We start from the raw sequence: 13,455 nt of genomic DNA, 5'->3' as shown, positions 1-13,455 counted from the left end.
GGAACGACTTTCCCTCTCAATTAAAATCTTGATCCTTTTTTATTCTAGTTCAAGTTAAAGCCATGACGTTTTGGCCGTCAATGGCCTTCATCAAAATGAAAACAAAATGGGAATAAACAAAAAAATATAGGAAATACAATTGGTGGGAAACAACAATCAATGTAGTGACAGGGAACTAGAGGTGTTAATTCCTCTAGAGAGTTCCGACCACACAAAGATGTTACCAGTAGGGTGCTAGTGATCAGAGCAGAAGTCCGTCCACCTAAGGTCAGCTGGTTGATCTCTGACAGGGGAAACTCCTCAGTCTGTCTCTCTGTGCTATATCTGGAGCACACTACAACACACTGTCTCCCACTGTCTCCATTCTCTCTGACAGCCACACACAGTGCTGCCTGCCTGCCTCGGAATGCGAACACTTTTCCTCAGAATGAGTGGAATTCCAGAGGCTTGAAGCTGAGAGAGACACTACCCATGATTCCTTTCTCCTCCATTCTCTGGCCCCATCAATAGTGAGAAACACTGATACCATGGCAATGCTGCCGGTATGAGTAGTGTTATCTTCAGGAAGATAGCTAAATGTGAGAGGGACGATAACTTCATCAGGGCAAATTGGCCACATTGTAAACCCCAAGGCTGGGTCTTTGACATGGTAATGAGGAGTTAAGTGCGTGAGCTCTGGGCACCGTGCCTGGACCGTACCACCCACTGAGAGAGGTACAGATCACCAGTCAGGGAGAGGACTGGAGATGACTGGGTTAGAGTTTGAGCAGGGAGGCATGTGAAAGGGCACAACGGCTAGGCACCCAGTCTCTCCTAACTTAAAACTCATTCTCTCCTAACTTAAAACCCATTCTCTCCTAACTTAAAACCCATTCTCTCCTAACTTAAAACCCATTCTCTCCTAACTTAAAACCCAGTCTCTCCTAACTTAAAACCCATTCTCTCCTAACTTAAAACCCAGTCTCTCCTAACTTAAAACCCATTCTCTCCTAACTTAAAACCCAGTCTCTCCTAACTTAAAACCCAGTCTCTCCCAACTTAAAACCCAGTCTCTCCCAACTTAAAACCCAGTCTCTCCTAACTTAAAACCCAGTCTCTCCTAACTTAAAACCCAGTCTCTCCTAACTTAAAACCCAGTCTCTCCCAACTTAAAACCAAGTGTCTCCTAACTTAAAACCCAGTCTCTCCTAACTTTCTAGGAGTTACCCGCTATGTTCCCAGGTCTATCGCCTGGTGAGAACAGTCACACCAGTAGAAAACATGTGTCTTTTTACAGTATACACAAACATACAATAACCAACTGATTGAGGCACAGAGAGAGAGAGAGAGAGAGAGAGAGAGAGAGAGAGAGAGAGAGAGAGAGAGAGAGAGAGAGAGAGAGAGAGAGAGAGAGAGAGAGAGAGAGAGAGAGAGAATAGGTTTACTTGCAGGATTGCGATGTAGCAATGGTGCCCTCAGATGGCTAGTATGAAAAGCTGCAGTTAAAATGGACTGCCTGAAGAACAAACATGAGTGCTGCCTGTCAGATCTCCTGGTCGCGTCCCAAATAGCACCCTGGTTCCTATCTAATGTGCAACTTTTGACAAGGTCACAGTTTAAACCAATTCCAGGTATTTAAAGCATTCCTCCTCCCTTTCCCCAAACAACCTTTATGCTCACAAACAGCCCATTCCCAGTGTTGTGTCAAACAGCCTGTGAAGCCTGCCAGGGCTATCAGCAGAGACAGTGGGAGTGTTCCCTACCTAACCTCTCCCCTCTGTTTTACTGTATTTTCTTATCTCCAGGGTTAGGGATGCTATTATATGTTGTTATCTACAAAACTGAGGAATGACAGCTATGCACTGTCAGAGATCTGGTGTCTATGTCACTTGTAATGTTAAACCATAGATGTTAACATGATTCATAAACATCCAGAAGATATTTTTAGACGTCAGTAAACCTTGGAAGATGGTCACTCATAGTCTGGTAACTACCATTAAACCTAGAGGGATGGGGTTACAGCCTGGTAACTACCATTAAACCTAGAGGGATGGGGTTACAGCCTGGTACCTACCATTAAACCTAGAGGGATGGGGTCACTCATAGTCTGGTAACTACTATTAAACCTAGAGGGATGGGGTTACAGCCTGGTAACTACCATTAAACCTAGAGGGATGGGGTTACAGCCTGGTACCTACCATTAAACCTAGAGGGATGGGGTTACAGCCTGGTAACTACCATTAAACCTAGAGGGATGGGGTTACAGCCTGGTAACTACCATTAAACCTAGAGGGATGGGGTTACAGCCTGGTACCTACCATTAAACCTAGAGGGATGGGGTTACAGCCTGGTACCTACCATTAAACCTAGAGGGATGGGGTTACAGCCTGGTAACTACCATTAAACCTAGAGGGATGGGGTTACAGCCTGGTAACTACCATTAAACCTAGAGGGATGGGGTTACAGCCTGGTACCTACCATTAAACCTAGAGGGATGGGGTTACAGCCTGGTAACTACCATTAAACCGAGAGGGATGGGGTTACAGCCTGGTAACTACCATTAACCCTAGAGGGAAGGGGTTACAGCCTGGTAACTACCATTAAACCTAGAGGGATGGGGTTTCAGCCTGGTACCTACCATTAAACCTAGAGGGATGGGGTTACAGCCTGGTAACTACCATTAAACCGAGAGGGATGGGGTTACAGCCTGGTAACTACCATTAAACCTAGAGGGATGGGGTTACAGCCTGGTAACTACCATTAAACCTAGAGGGATGGGGTTGCAGCCTGGTAACTACCATTAAACCTAGAGGGATGGGGTTACAGCCTGGTAACTACTATTAAACCTAGAGTGATGGGGTTACAGCCTGGTAACTACCATTAACCCTAGAGGGAAGGGGTTACAGCCTGGTAACTACCATTAAACCTAGAGGGATGGGGTCACTCATAGTCTGGTAACTACCATTAAACCTAGAGGGATGGGGTTACAGCCTGGTAACTACTATTAAACCTAGAGTGATGGGGTTACAGCCTGGTAACTACCATTAACCCTAGAGGGAAGGGATTACAGCCTGGTAACTACCATTAAACCTAGAGGGATGGGGTCACTCATAGTCTGGTAACTACCATTAAACCTAGAGGGATGGGGTTACAGCCTGGTAACTACCATTAAACCTGGAGGGATGGGGTTACAGCCTGGTAACTACCATTAAACCTAGAGGGATGGGGTTACAGCCTGGTACCTACCATTAAACCTAGAGGGATGGGGTTACAGCCTGGTAACTACCATTAAACCGAGAGGGATGGGGTTACAGCCTGGTAACTACCATTAACCCTAGAGGGAAGGGGTTACAGCCTGGTAACTACCATTAAACCTAGAGGGATGGGGTTTCAGCCTGGTACCTACCATTAAACCTAGAGGGATGGGGTTACAGCCTGGTAACTACCATTAAACCGAGAGGATGGGGTTACAGCCTGGTAACTACCATTAAACCTAGAGGGATGGGGTTACAGCCTGGTAACTACCATTAAACCTAGAGGGATGGGGTTGCAGCCTGGTAACTACCATTAAACCTAGAGGGATGGGGTTACAGCCTGGTAACTACTATTAAACCTAGAGTGATGGGGTTACAGCCTGGTAACTACCATTAACCCTAGAGGGAAGGGGTTACAGCCTGGTAACTACCATTAAACCTAGAGGGATGGGGTCACTCATAGTCTGGTAACTACCATTAAACCTAGAGGGATGGGGTTACAGCCTGGTAACTACTATTAAACCTAGAGTGATGGGGTTACAGCCTGGTAACTACCATTAACCCTAGAGGGAAGGGGTTACAGCCTGGTAACTACCATTAAACCTAGAGGGATGGGGTCACTCATAGTCTGGTAACTACCATTAAACCTAGAGGGATGGGGTTACAGCCTGGTAACTACCATTAAACCTGGAGGGATGGGGTTACAGCCTGGTAACTACCATTAAACCTAGAGGGATGTGGTTACAGCCATGTAATCGTATTCATTATCATCTAGGATCAGGTCCCCTCTGTCCATGTAATCATAGTCATTATCATCTAGGATCAGGTCCCCTCTGTCAATGTAATCTTATTCATTATCATCTATCTATAAGGCAGAACGAGATCAACACTCCTACTCTGAGACCCTTGATACATATGGCCCCTGGCAAAGAGGCAGGAAATACACGGCCTGGGGGAGAAACTCACAATTCCTCATTGTCACGCCCTGGTCGAAGTATTTTGTGTTTATCTTTATGTATTGGGTCAGGCCAGGGTGTGGCATGGGGTTTTTGTATTGTGGTGTGTTTTGTCTTGGGGTTTTGGTATATAGTGGGATTGTAGCTAGTGGGGTGATCTAGCAGAGTCTATGGCTGTCTGGAGTGGTTCTCAATCAGAGTCAGGTGTTTATCGTTGTCTCTGATTGGGAACCATATTTAGGCAGCCATATTCTTTGGTTGTTTTGTGGGTGATTGTCCTTAGTGTCTTTGTTCCTGTCGCTGTGTTAGTTGACACAAGTATAGGCTGTTTCGGTTTTCGTTTCGTTATTTACGTTCTTTGTTTTGTAGTGTTTTGGTGTATATTCGTGTTTACGGTGTTCATTAAACATGGATCGCAATCTACACGCTGCATTTTGGTCCGACTCTCCTTCACACCTAGAAAACCGTTACACTCATTGAGAGAACAGGCTGGATTATATTAACATTCGATGGATTCATATACATTAATATACTGTATCTAATGGTGTTGAACTACAGTTAGTACACAGTCCCTAACCCTGACATAAACGTTCAAACACATCTCTACTGAACCAGCTGACCTTAGGTGGACATGAATATTACATCAATATGTGAGGAATACAGGTGGGACTATCTTTACAGTTGGTGCTCTAAAATGTGTCTGTAATGACAATAAACAGTAGCCTACCTCTGTGCTGCTGGTCTCAGTCTCTGCCTCGCAGCCGCTGTGGTTCTGGTTTTTGGAGGAGGAGGAGAGATGGGAGCTGGCTGGAGAGTTGGTTGTAGAGCTGACTGGTGCCTCCGCCTGGGGACTCATAGATCCTCTCTCCTTAACTACTTTGTCTCTGCTGCTGCTCCTTCTCCTCCGACTGACCAGGAACTCCCTGCTCTGAAGCAGCTCTGGGAATGTGTCCTCATCATCCCCATCTTCATCATCACCTTCATCATCCTTCTCTGAGGAAGACTCCCTGCAGTCAGAGCTGTTTTTGATGAAGACGCTGTGGTCGGTGCTAGAATGGCAGGTGGAGGGACTACAGGTGAAGCCTGAGAAGGTGATGGAGCTAGGTTTGTGTTTGAGGATGCAGGGGTGATCGCAGAGGCCTAGCCCTGCCAAGGGGGCCTCAAATAGGGCCAGGGTAAGGGAGGGATGTGTGAAGGGATCCATGTTGTTGTCTACACTGACCACTAGAGAAGGGATGGAGCTAAAAGCCTCTGATTGGACCACAGAGATAGTGACGTGGCTGACCTCTGTCTCTGATTGGACCAGAGGGGTAGCGATATGTCCATTCTCTGTTGGGACTAGAGGGACGGAGACATAGTTGTCTTCTGTGTGTTCCAGATCAGTAGGGACTTGTCTGTTCTCCACAGGTCCCTCTGAGTAGTCCTCAGGCTGGCTGTCTGCCTCTGTCCACCTGGGTGACTCCTCCTCTAGCTCCCTGTCTGTCTCCATCTGCCTGGGTGAGGTATGCTCCAGCTCCATGTCTGTCTCTGTCTGCCTGGGTGAGGTATGGCCCAGCTCCATGTCTGTCTCTGTCTGCCTGGGTGAGGTATGGCCCAGCTCCATGTCTGTCTCTGTCTGCCTGGGTGAGGTATGGCCCAGCTCCATGTCTGTCTCTGTCTGCCTGGGTGAGGTATGGCCCAGCTCCATGTCTGTCTCTGTCTGCCTGGGTGAGGTATGCCCCAGCTCGATGTCCTCTAGCTGACCAGAGAGGTTAGCATCCAGGGTATGTCCTGATTCTTCCAGGTTTTCCTCTATCCTTGGAGCAAGAACATCCACATCTCCCTCTATCCTAGGAGAAGGAACATTGGAGGCTAGGCAGTGGTCCTCAGCTGCTTCTGGAGAACTGCTGTGTAAATCCAATCCATTGTTATTGGCATCATCAGGCGATGGTGATGTGACACTGCCTGGCTCACTGATTAGACCCGCGGGACAGACGATCTGGTCTAGGTCTAGAGGGTCAAGGGGGGAGACATCAAAACCAGACTCTGCTGGCCCTCCTGGACCTCCAGTACTAACAGCTAGATCTCCCTCTATCCCAGGGGCTCCAGTACTGTTATATTCACAACCAGCCTCCCTGTCCTGCTGGGGTGTGTCCTGGTTGTCTAGTTCCAGTTTCGACAGCTCCAGGCTTAGAGGTCCTGGCAGACAGACATCCTCACTGCTCTCTGTGGAGCTGTCGTCATCATGAGAAGACTCTGGAGCACAGTCTGAGGAGGACTGGTGTGTTGGTGTCTGTGGTTGTGTCTGTTTCTGTATCTGTATCTGTGTCTGTGCCGTTGGCTGTGTCTGTGGCGAGAAGGTCCTGCCTGGTGATGCTGACATGGCCAGAGACTGTCGCACCTTAAGAGTAAACATCAGAGCTGTGTCCATGTTGTCTCTACAGTCTGTTACAGTGTGTTACTAGGGAACAGGTAATCTGGTGGTGTGGCTGGTGGTCAGGTAGATCCAGAGGGACTGCTGACTGATGAAAGAGCTATATGGATTTGCCATGTTCCTCTCAGACATCCTCATCACCTGGCTTAGCAACACCAACCTTCACATAGATCAAACAGCAGATCACTTGAAACAAATAGAGAAGATGCAGCATTAAAAACAGACAAGATACAGCATTACTAACAGACAAGATACAGCATTACTAACAGACAAGATACAGCATTACTAACAGACAAGATACAGCATTACTAACAGACAAGATACAGCATTACTAACAGACAAGATACAGCATTAAAAACAGACAAGATACAGCATTACTAACAGACAAGATACAGCATTAAAACAGACAAGATACAGCATTAAAAACAGACAAGATACAGCATTACTAACAGACAAGATACAGCATTAAAAACAGACAAGAATCAGCATTAAAAACAGACAAGATACAGCATTACTAACAGACAAGATACAGCATTAAAAACAGACAAGAATCAGCATTAAAAACAGACAAGATACAGCATTAAAAACAGACAAGATACAGCATTAAAAACAGACAAGAATCAGCATTAAAAACAGACAAGATACAGCATTACTAACAGACAAGATACAGCATTAAAAACAGACAAGATACAGCATTACTAACAGACAAGAATCAGCATTAAAAACAGACAAGAATCAGCATTAAAAACAGACAAGATACAGCATTACTAACAGACAAGATACAGCATTAAAAACTGAGAAGATACAGCATTGGAGAGGATACAGAGAAGATACAGTAATATAGAACCTACAGCATTGGAGAGGATACAGATAAGGTAGTGCATTGGAGAGGATACGGATAAGGTACTGCATTAGAGAGGATACGGATAAGGTACTGCATTAGAGAGGATACAGAGAGGATACAGTAATATAGAAGCTACAGCATTGGAGAGGATACGGATAAGGTACTGCATTGGAGAGGATACAGATAAGATACAGCATTGGAGAGGATACGGATAAGGTACTGCATTAGAGAGGATACGGATAAGGTACTGCATTAGAGAGGATACAGAGAGGATACAGTAATATAGAAGCTACAGCATTGGAGAGGATACAGATAAGGTACTGCATTAGAGAGGATACAGAGAAGCTACAGCATTGGAGAGGATACGGATAAGGTACTGCATTAGAGAGGATACGGATAAGGTACTGCATTGGATGGAGAGGATACGGATTAGGTACTGCATTAGAGAGGATACAGAGCAGATACAGCATTGGAGAGGATACAGAGAGGATACAGCATTGGAGAGGATACGGATAAGGTACTGCATTAGAGAGGATACGGATAAGGTACTGCATTAGAGAGGATACAGAGAGGATACAGTAATATAGAAGATACAGCATTGGAGAGGATACGGATAAGGTACTGCATTAGAGAGGATACAGAGAGGATACAGTAATATAGAAGATACAGCATTGGAGAGGATACAGATAAGGTACTGCATTGGAGAGGATACAGAGAAGATACAGCATTGGAGAGGATACAGAGAGGATACAGTAATATAGAAGATACAGCATTGGAGAGGATACAGATAAGGTACTGCATTGGAGAGGATACAGAGAAGATACAGCATTGGAGAGGATACGGATAAGGTACTGCATTAGAGAGGATACGGATAAGGTACTGCATTAGAGAGGATACAGAGAGGATACAGTAATATAGAAGATACAGCATTGGAGAGGATACGGATAAGGTACTGCATTAGAGAGGATACGGATAAGGTACTGCATTAGAGATGATACGGATTAGGTACTGCATTAGAGAGGATACGGATTAGGTACTGCATTAGAGAGGATACAGAGAAGATACAGCAAAACAAAGATAGAAGATAACGTTACAACATTAAACAAACAGAGAAGATACAGCAATATAGAAGATACAGCATTGGAGAGGATACAGATAAGATACAGCATTGGAGAGGATACAGATAAGGTACTGCATTAGAGAGGATACGGATAAGATACTGCATTAGAGAGGACACAGAGAAGATACAGCATTAGAGAGGATACGGATAAGATACAGCATTAGAGAGGACACAGAGAAGATACAGCATTAGAGAGGATACAGATAAGATACAGCATTGGATGGAGAGGATACGGATAAGGTACTGCATTAGAGAGGACACAGAGAAGATACAGCATTAGAGAGGATACAGATAAGATACAGCATTAGAGAGGATACGGATAAGATACAGCATTAGAGAGGATACGGATAAGATACTACATTAGAGAGGACACAGAGAAGATACAGCATTAGAGAGGATACAGATAAGATACAGCATTGGATGGAGAGGATACGGATAAGGTACTGCATTAGAGAGGATACAGAGAAGATACAGCATTGGAGAGGATACAGATAAGATACAGCATTGGATGGAGAGGATACGGATAAGGTACTGCATTAGAGAGGACACAGAGAAGATACAGCATTAGAGAGGATACAGATAAGATACAGCATTGGATGGAGAGGATACGGATAAGGTACTGCATTAGAGAGGATACAGAGAAGATACAGCATTGGAGAGGATACGGATAAGGTACTGCATTAGAGAGGATACAGAGAAGATACAGCATTAGAGAGGATACAGATAAGATACAGCATTGGATGGAGAGGATACGGATAAGGTACTGCATTGGATGGAGAGGATACGGATAAGGTACTGCATTAGAGAGGACACAGAGAAGATACAGCATTAGAGAGGATACAGATAAGATACAGCATTGCATGGAGAGGATACGGATAAGGTACTGCATTGGATGGAGAGGATACGGATAAGGTACTGCATTAGAGAGGACACAGAGAAGATACAGCATTAGAGAGGATACAGATAAGATACAGCATTGCATGGAGAGGATACGGATAAGGTACTGCATTGGATGGAGAGGATACGGATAAGGAACTGCATTGGATGGAGAGGATACGGATAAGGTACTGCATTGGATGGAGAGGATACGGATAAGGTACTGCATTGGATGGAGAGGATACGGATAAGGTACTGCATTAGAGAGGACACAGAGAAGATACAGCAATATAGAAGATACTGCATTAGAAAAGACACTGCATTAGAGAAGATATTACATTAGAGAAGATACTGCATTAGAAAAGACACTGCATTAGAGAAGATATTGCATTAGAGAAGATACTGCATTAGAAAAGACACTGCATTAGATAAGACATTGCATCAGAGAATATACTTAAAAGATACTGCATTAGAGAAGACACTGCATTAGAGAAGACATTGCATCAGAGAATATACTTAAAAGATACTGCATTAGAGAAGATACAAAGAAGATAATGCATTAGAGAAGATACATAGAAGATACTGCATTAGAGAAGATACTTCATTAATACAAATGGACTAAAGAAAAACATTAGTTCCAAGTCATAAACACCTCACAGCGACATTTCTCAAAGACTGCCTGCTGTCCTCGGGTTCAGATCCATCACACACATCCATCTCAACTAAAAGAATAGTAATAACTTTACCTTTAAGCACAGATTTACTAAGCTAGTATTTTGTAAGTGTGTTTCGTCTCTCCCCTTCTGACTCTCCTACTAGCAGTGAACTAAGTACAGCAGGGTGAAGCCAGAGTCCAGCGGAGCTCATATTCAGGCTGCATTCCAAATGGCACCCTATTTCCTATGCATTACACTACTTTTGACCAGGGTCCACAGGGCTTTGGTCAAAAGTTTTGCATTATGGAGGGAATATGGTGCCATTTGGAACACAGCCCCAGAGAGGAGCTGCTAGCAATGAATCATAACATCTGGCTGCAGTCGCAATGTTCAAGTCTGGATCCGTTTCTGACACTATGGCAGTGACATCTCTGCACACAGGAATATAGCTACTCTTGACAGCAGCAGCTGTACACACACACATTCCATTAGCACTCCACTCTGTGTAGGGATCCCCATCTGTCTCAGGGTACAAAGGGAGGCTTTTCTCAGACAGCTCTTTCCAAACAAGCTGATAACAAAGTTACATCAGTAACTGCATTCCCTACATTTCACAGATAGATACACTAACCACAACTGTGAGGTCATGCTACAGCTTAAACTCAGTCATGAATGCCTTTGCAACTGTCCTCATATTCTCTGTACAAGAACTTTGCCTTCTGTATGTATGGAGAGCTAGAAGTCCATTGATTAGTATGGTTGATCTGCATGGTGTAATGAATTATGATTTATTAGTATGGTTAATCTGTATGGTGAAATGAAAGATTATTGATTAGAACCCACAAATCCTGAACCAAGATAGGGCGCGTTATGGTGGGCAACTAGCGTCAGTGGTGGCTCCGGTGTGGGATGTAGCACCCGCTCAGACCGCGGATCCGGCCATGAAGCCGGGCTGAATGCCGTGCCTGGACTGGGCACCGGAGCAGAGGAAGGCTCCGACCATGGAGCGGGACTGGACGCCGTGCCGTGCCGTGCCTGGACTGTGCACCGGCGCAGAGGAAGGCTCCGGCCATGGAGCGGGACTGGACGTCGTGCCTGGACTGGGCACCGGAGCAGAGGAAGGCGGCGGCCATGGCACCGGACTGTGAACCGTCGCTGGAAGGTCTGGACTGTGAACCATCGCTGGAAACTCTGGACTGTGAACCGTCGCTGGAAACTGGACTTTGAACCGTCGCTGGAAACTCTGGACTGTGAACCATCGCTGTAAGGTCTGGACTGTGAACCATCACTGTAAGGTCTGGACTGTGAACCATCGCTGTAAGCTCTGGACTGTGAACCATCACTGGAAGGTCTGGACTGTGAACCATCGCTGTAAGGTCTGGACTGTGAACCATCACTGTAAGGTCTGGACTGTGAACCATCACTGGAAGGTCTGGACTGTGAACCATCGCTGTAAGGTCTGGACTGTGAACCATCGCTGTAAGGTCTGGACTGTGAACCATCACTGGAAGGTCTGGACTGTGAACCGTCGCTGGAAGCTCTGGACTGTGAACCGTCGCTGGAAGGTCTGGACTGTGAACCGTCGCTGGAAGGTCTGGACTGTGAACCGTCGCTGGAAGCTCTGGACTGTGAACCGTCGCTGGAAGGTCTGGACTGTGAACCGTCGCTGGAAGGTCTGGACTGTGAACCGTCGCTGGAAGGTCTGGACTGTGAACCGTCACTGGAAGGTCTGGACTGTGAACCGTCGCTGGAAGGTCTGGACTGTGAACCGTCGCTGGAAGGTCTGGACTGTGAACCGTCGCTGGAAGGCCTGGACTGTGAACCGTCGCTGGAAGGCCTGGACTGTGAGCCGGCACAGGATGTACCGGGCTGGGAAAGCACACTGGAGGCCTGGTGCGTGGAGCCGGCAGAGGTTTCACCGGACTGATGACACGCTCTTCAGGGCGAGTGTGGGAAAGCCGGCACAGGACATACCGGGCTGGGGAAGGCGCTCTTCAGGGCGAATGCGCTGCAGAATACACCTAACCATCATCTCTCTCCCATTTCCCTCCTCACACTGCTCCATCGACTCCCCGACGGTCTCTGGCTCTCTCCTTGCCTCGACCGAAATGTTGGGGTTTCTGTGGCCGCGGACCCCGGCGTCGTCGCTGTCCTCCTATACTCCTTGGCGACTCCCGCCAAAGTTCGTAGTGCACATAGCACTAAACACAAGCACTATCCCACAACGCAGGTGGGAAAAGGACCACACTAAGTATGATCCCCAATTACAGGCAACGATCATCAGCTGCCTCCAAATGGGAACCATACTCACACCAACATAGAAAATGAAAACTAGAAAACGCCCTAGTCACGCCCTGACCTAAAACACCATAGAGAACACCGAGGGCTCTCTATGGTCAGGGCGTGACAAATGGATGGTTATTTATTAGTATGGTTGATCTGTACACACTTCGGCTGTCCCATATGAGAACCCTGTTTGGTTCAAGGTAGAAACCTTTTTGGTTTCATTTACATTTACATTTAAGTCATTTAGCAGACGCTCTTATCCAGAGCGACTTACAAATTGGTTTCTGTGGAAAGAGTTCTACATGGAACCTAATAGGGTTTTACCGGGAAACAAAGGGTTCTACCCTGGAACCTAAAAGGGTTCTTCAAAGGGTTCTCCTATTGGGACAGTAAAATAACCCTTTTAGGTTCTAGATAGCACCTTTTTGTAAGTGTGTATGGTGTAATGGATGACTCCTAAGTTGACACACAGCTATCCATGAAACAGCTATGGAGAATCAGAGATCTGGTGCCCATGTAGCTACAGTATAGCCTGCTGCTCTTTTGACACACACACACACACATACCCTGCTGCCCTGAGAGCCAAGCAGCTGCTGCATCTTGGACCATGGCCCTGACTCTAGCTCTTATAACAACTGCTCAAATACACAAATGCTGTAGATCTGTAGATCTGTTCTATGTGCGCTATTTGTTTTTCTTTTTGAGGATCTGAGGGCCCAAGCCAAGAGGAGGAATTGTTGTGCCTTCTTCATGACTTTGTTGGTGTGTGTGGACCATGTTAATTCCTTAGTGATGTGGACACAGAGGAACTTGAAGCTCCCAACCAGCTCCTCAGCCCAGTCGATGTGGATGGGGGTGTGCTCAGCCCTCCTGTTTTCTGTAACCCAGGATCAGCTCCTTCGTTTTGCTGACATTGAGGAAGAGGTTGTTGTTCTGGCACCACACTACCAGGTCACTGACCTCCTCCTTATAGGCTGTCTCAACGTCGTCGGTGATCAGGCCTACCACCGTTGTGTCTTCAACAAACATATTAATGATGACGTTGGGAGTTGTGCATGTCCAGTAAGATGT

The 13,455-nt window shown here is 46.1% G+C and overlaps 1 protein-coding gene across 1 annotated transcript in view; it reads right to left on the bottom strand.

Annotated features, from left to right (window-relative positions):
• Positions 1-13,455, bottom strand: part of LOC118376901 (stAR-related lipid transfer protein 13-like) — a 134,949-nt gene that overhangs the window by 116,061 nt on the left and 5,433 nt on the right. Inside the window, exon 2 of the mRNA XM_052521994.1 lies at positions 4,917-6,788. Coding sequence (XP_052377954.1) covers positions 4,917-6,599 — 1,683 coding nt within the window. The 5' untranslated portion in view covers positions 6,600-6,788. The remainder of the gene's footprint in view (positions 1-4,916; positions 6,789-13,455) is intronic.

The sequence above is a fragment of the Oncorhynchus keta genome, chromosome 1 (assembly GCF_023373465.1).
Source record: "Oncorhynchus keta strain PuntledgeMale-10-30-2019 chromosome 1, Oket_V2, whole genome shotgun sequence".
Classification (NCBI taxonomy): Eukaryota; Metazoa; Chordata; class Actinopteri; order Salmoniformes; family Salmonidae; genus Oncorhynchus; species Oncorhynchus keta.
This window is presented reverse-complemented; position numbering and strand designations above follow the sequence as displayed.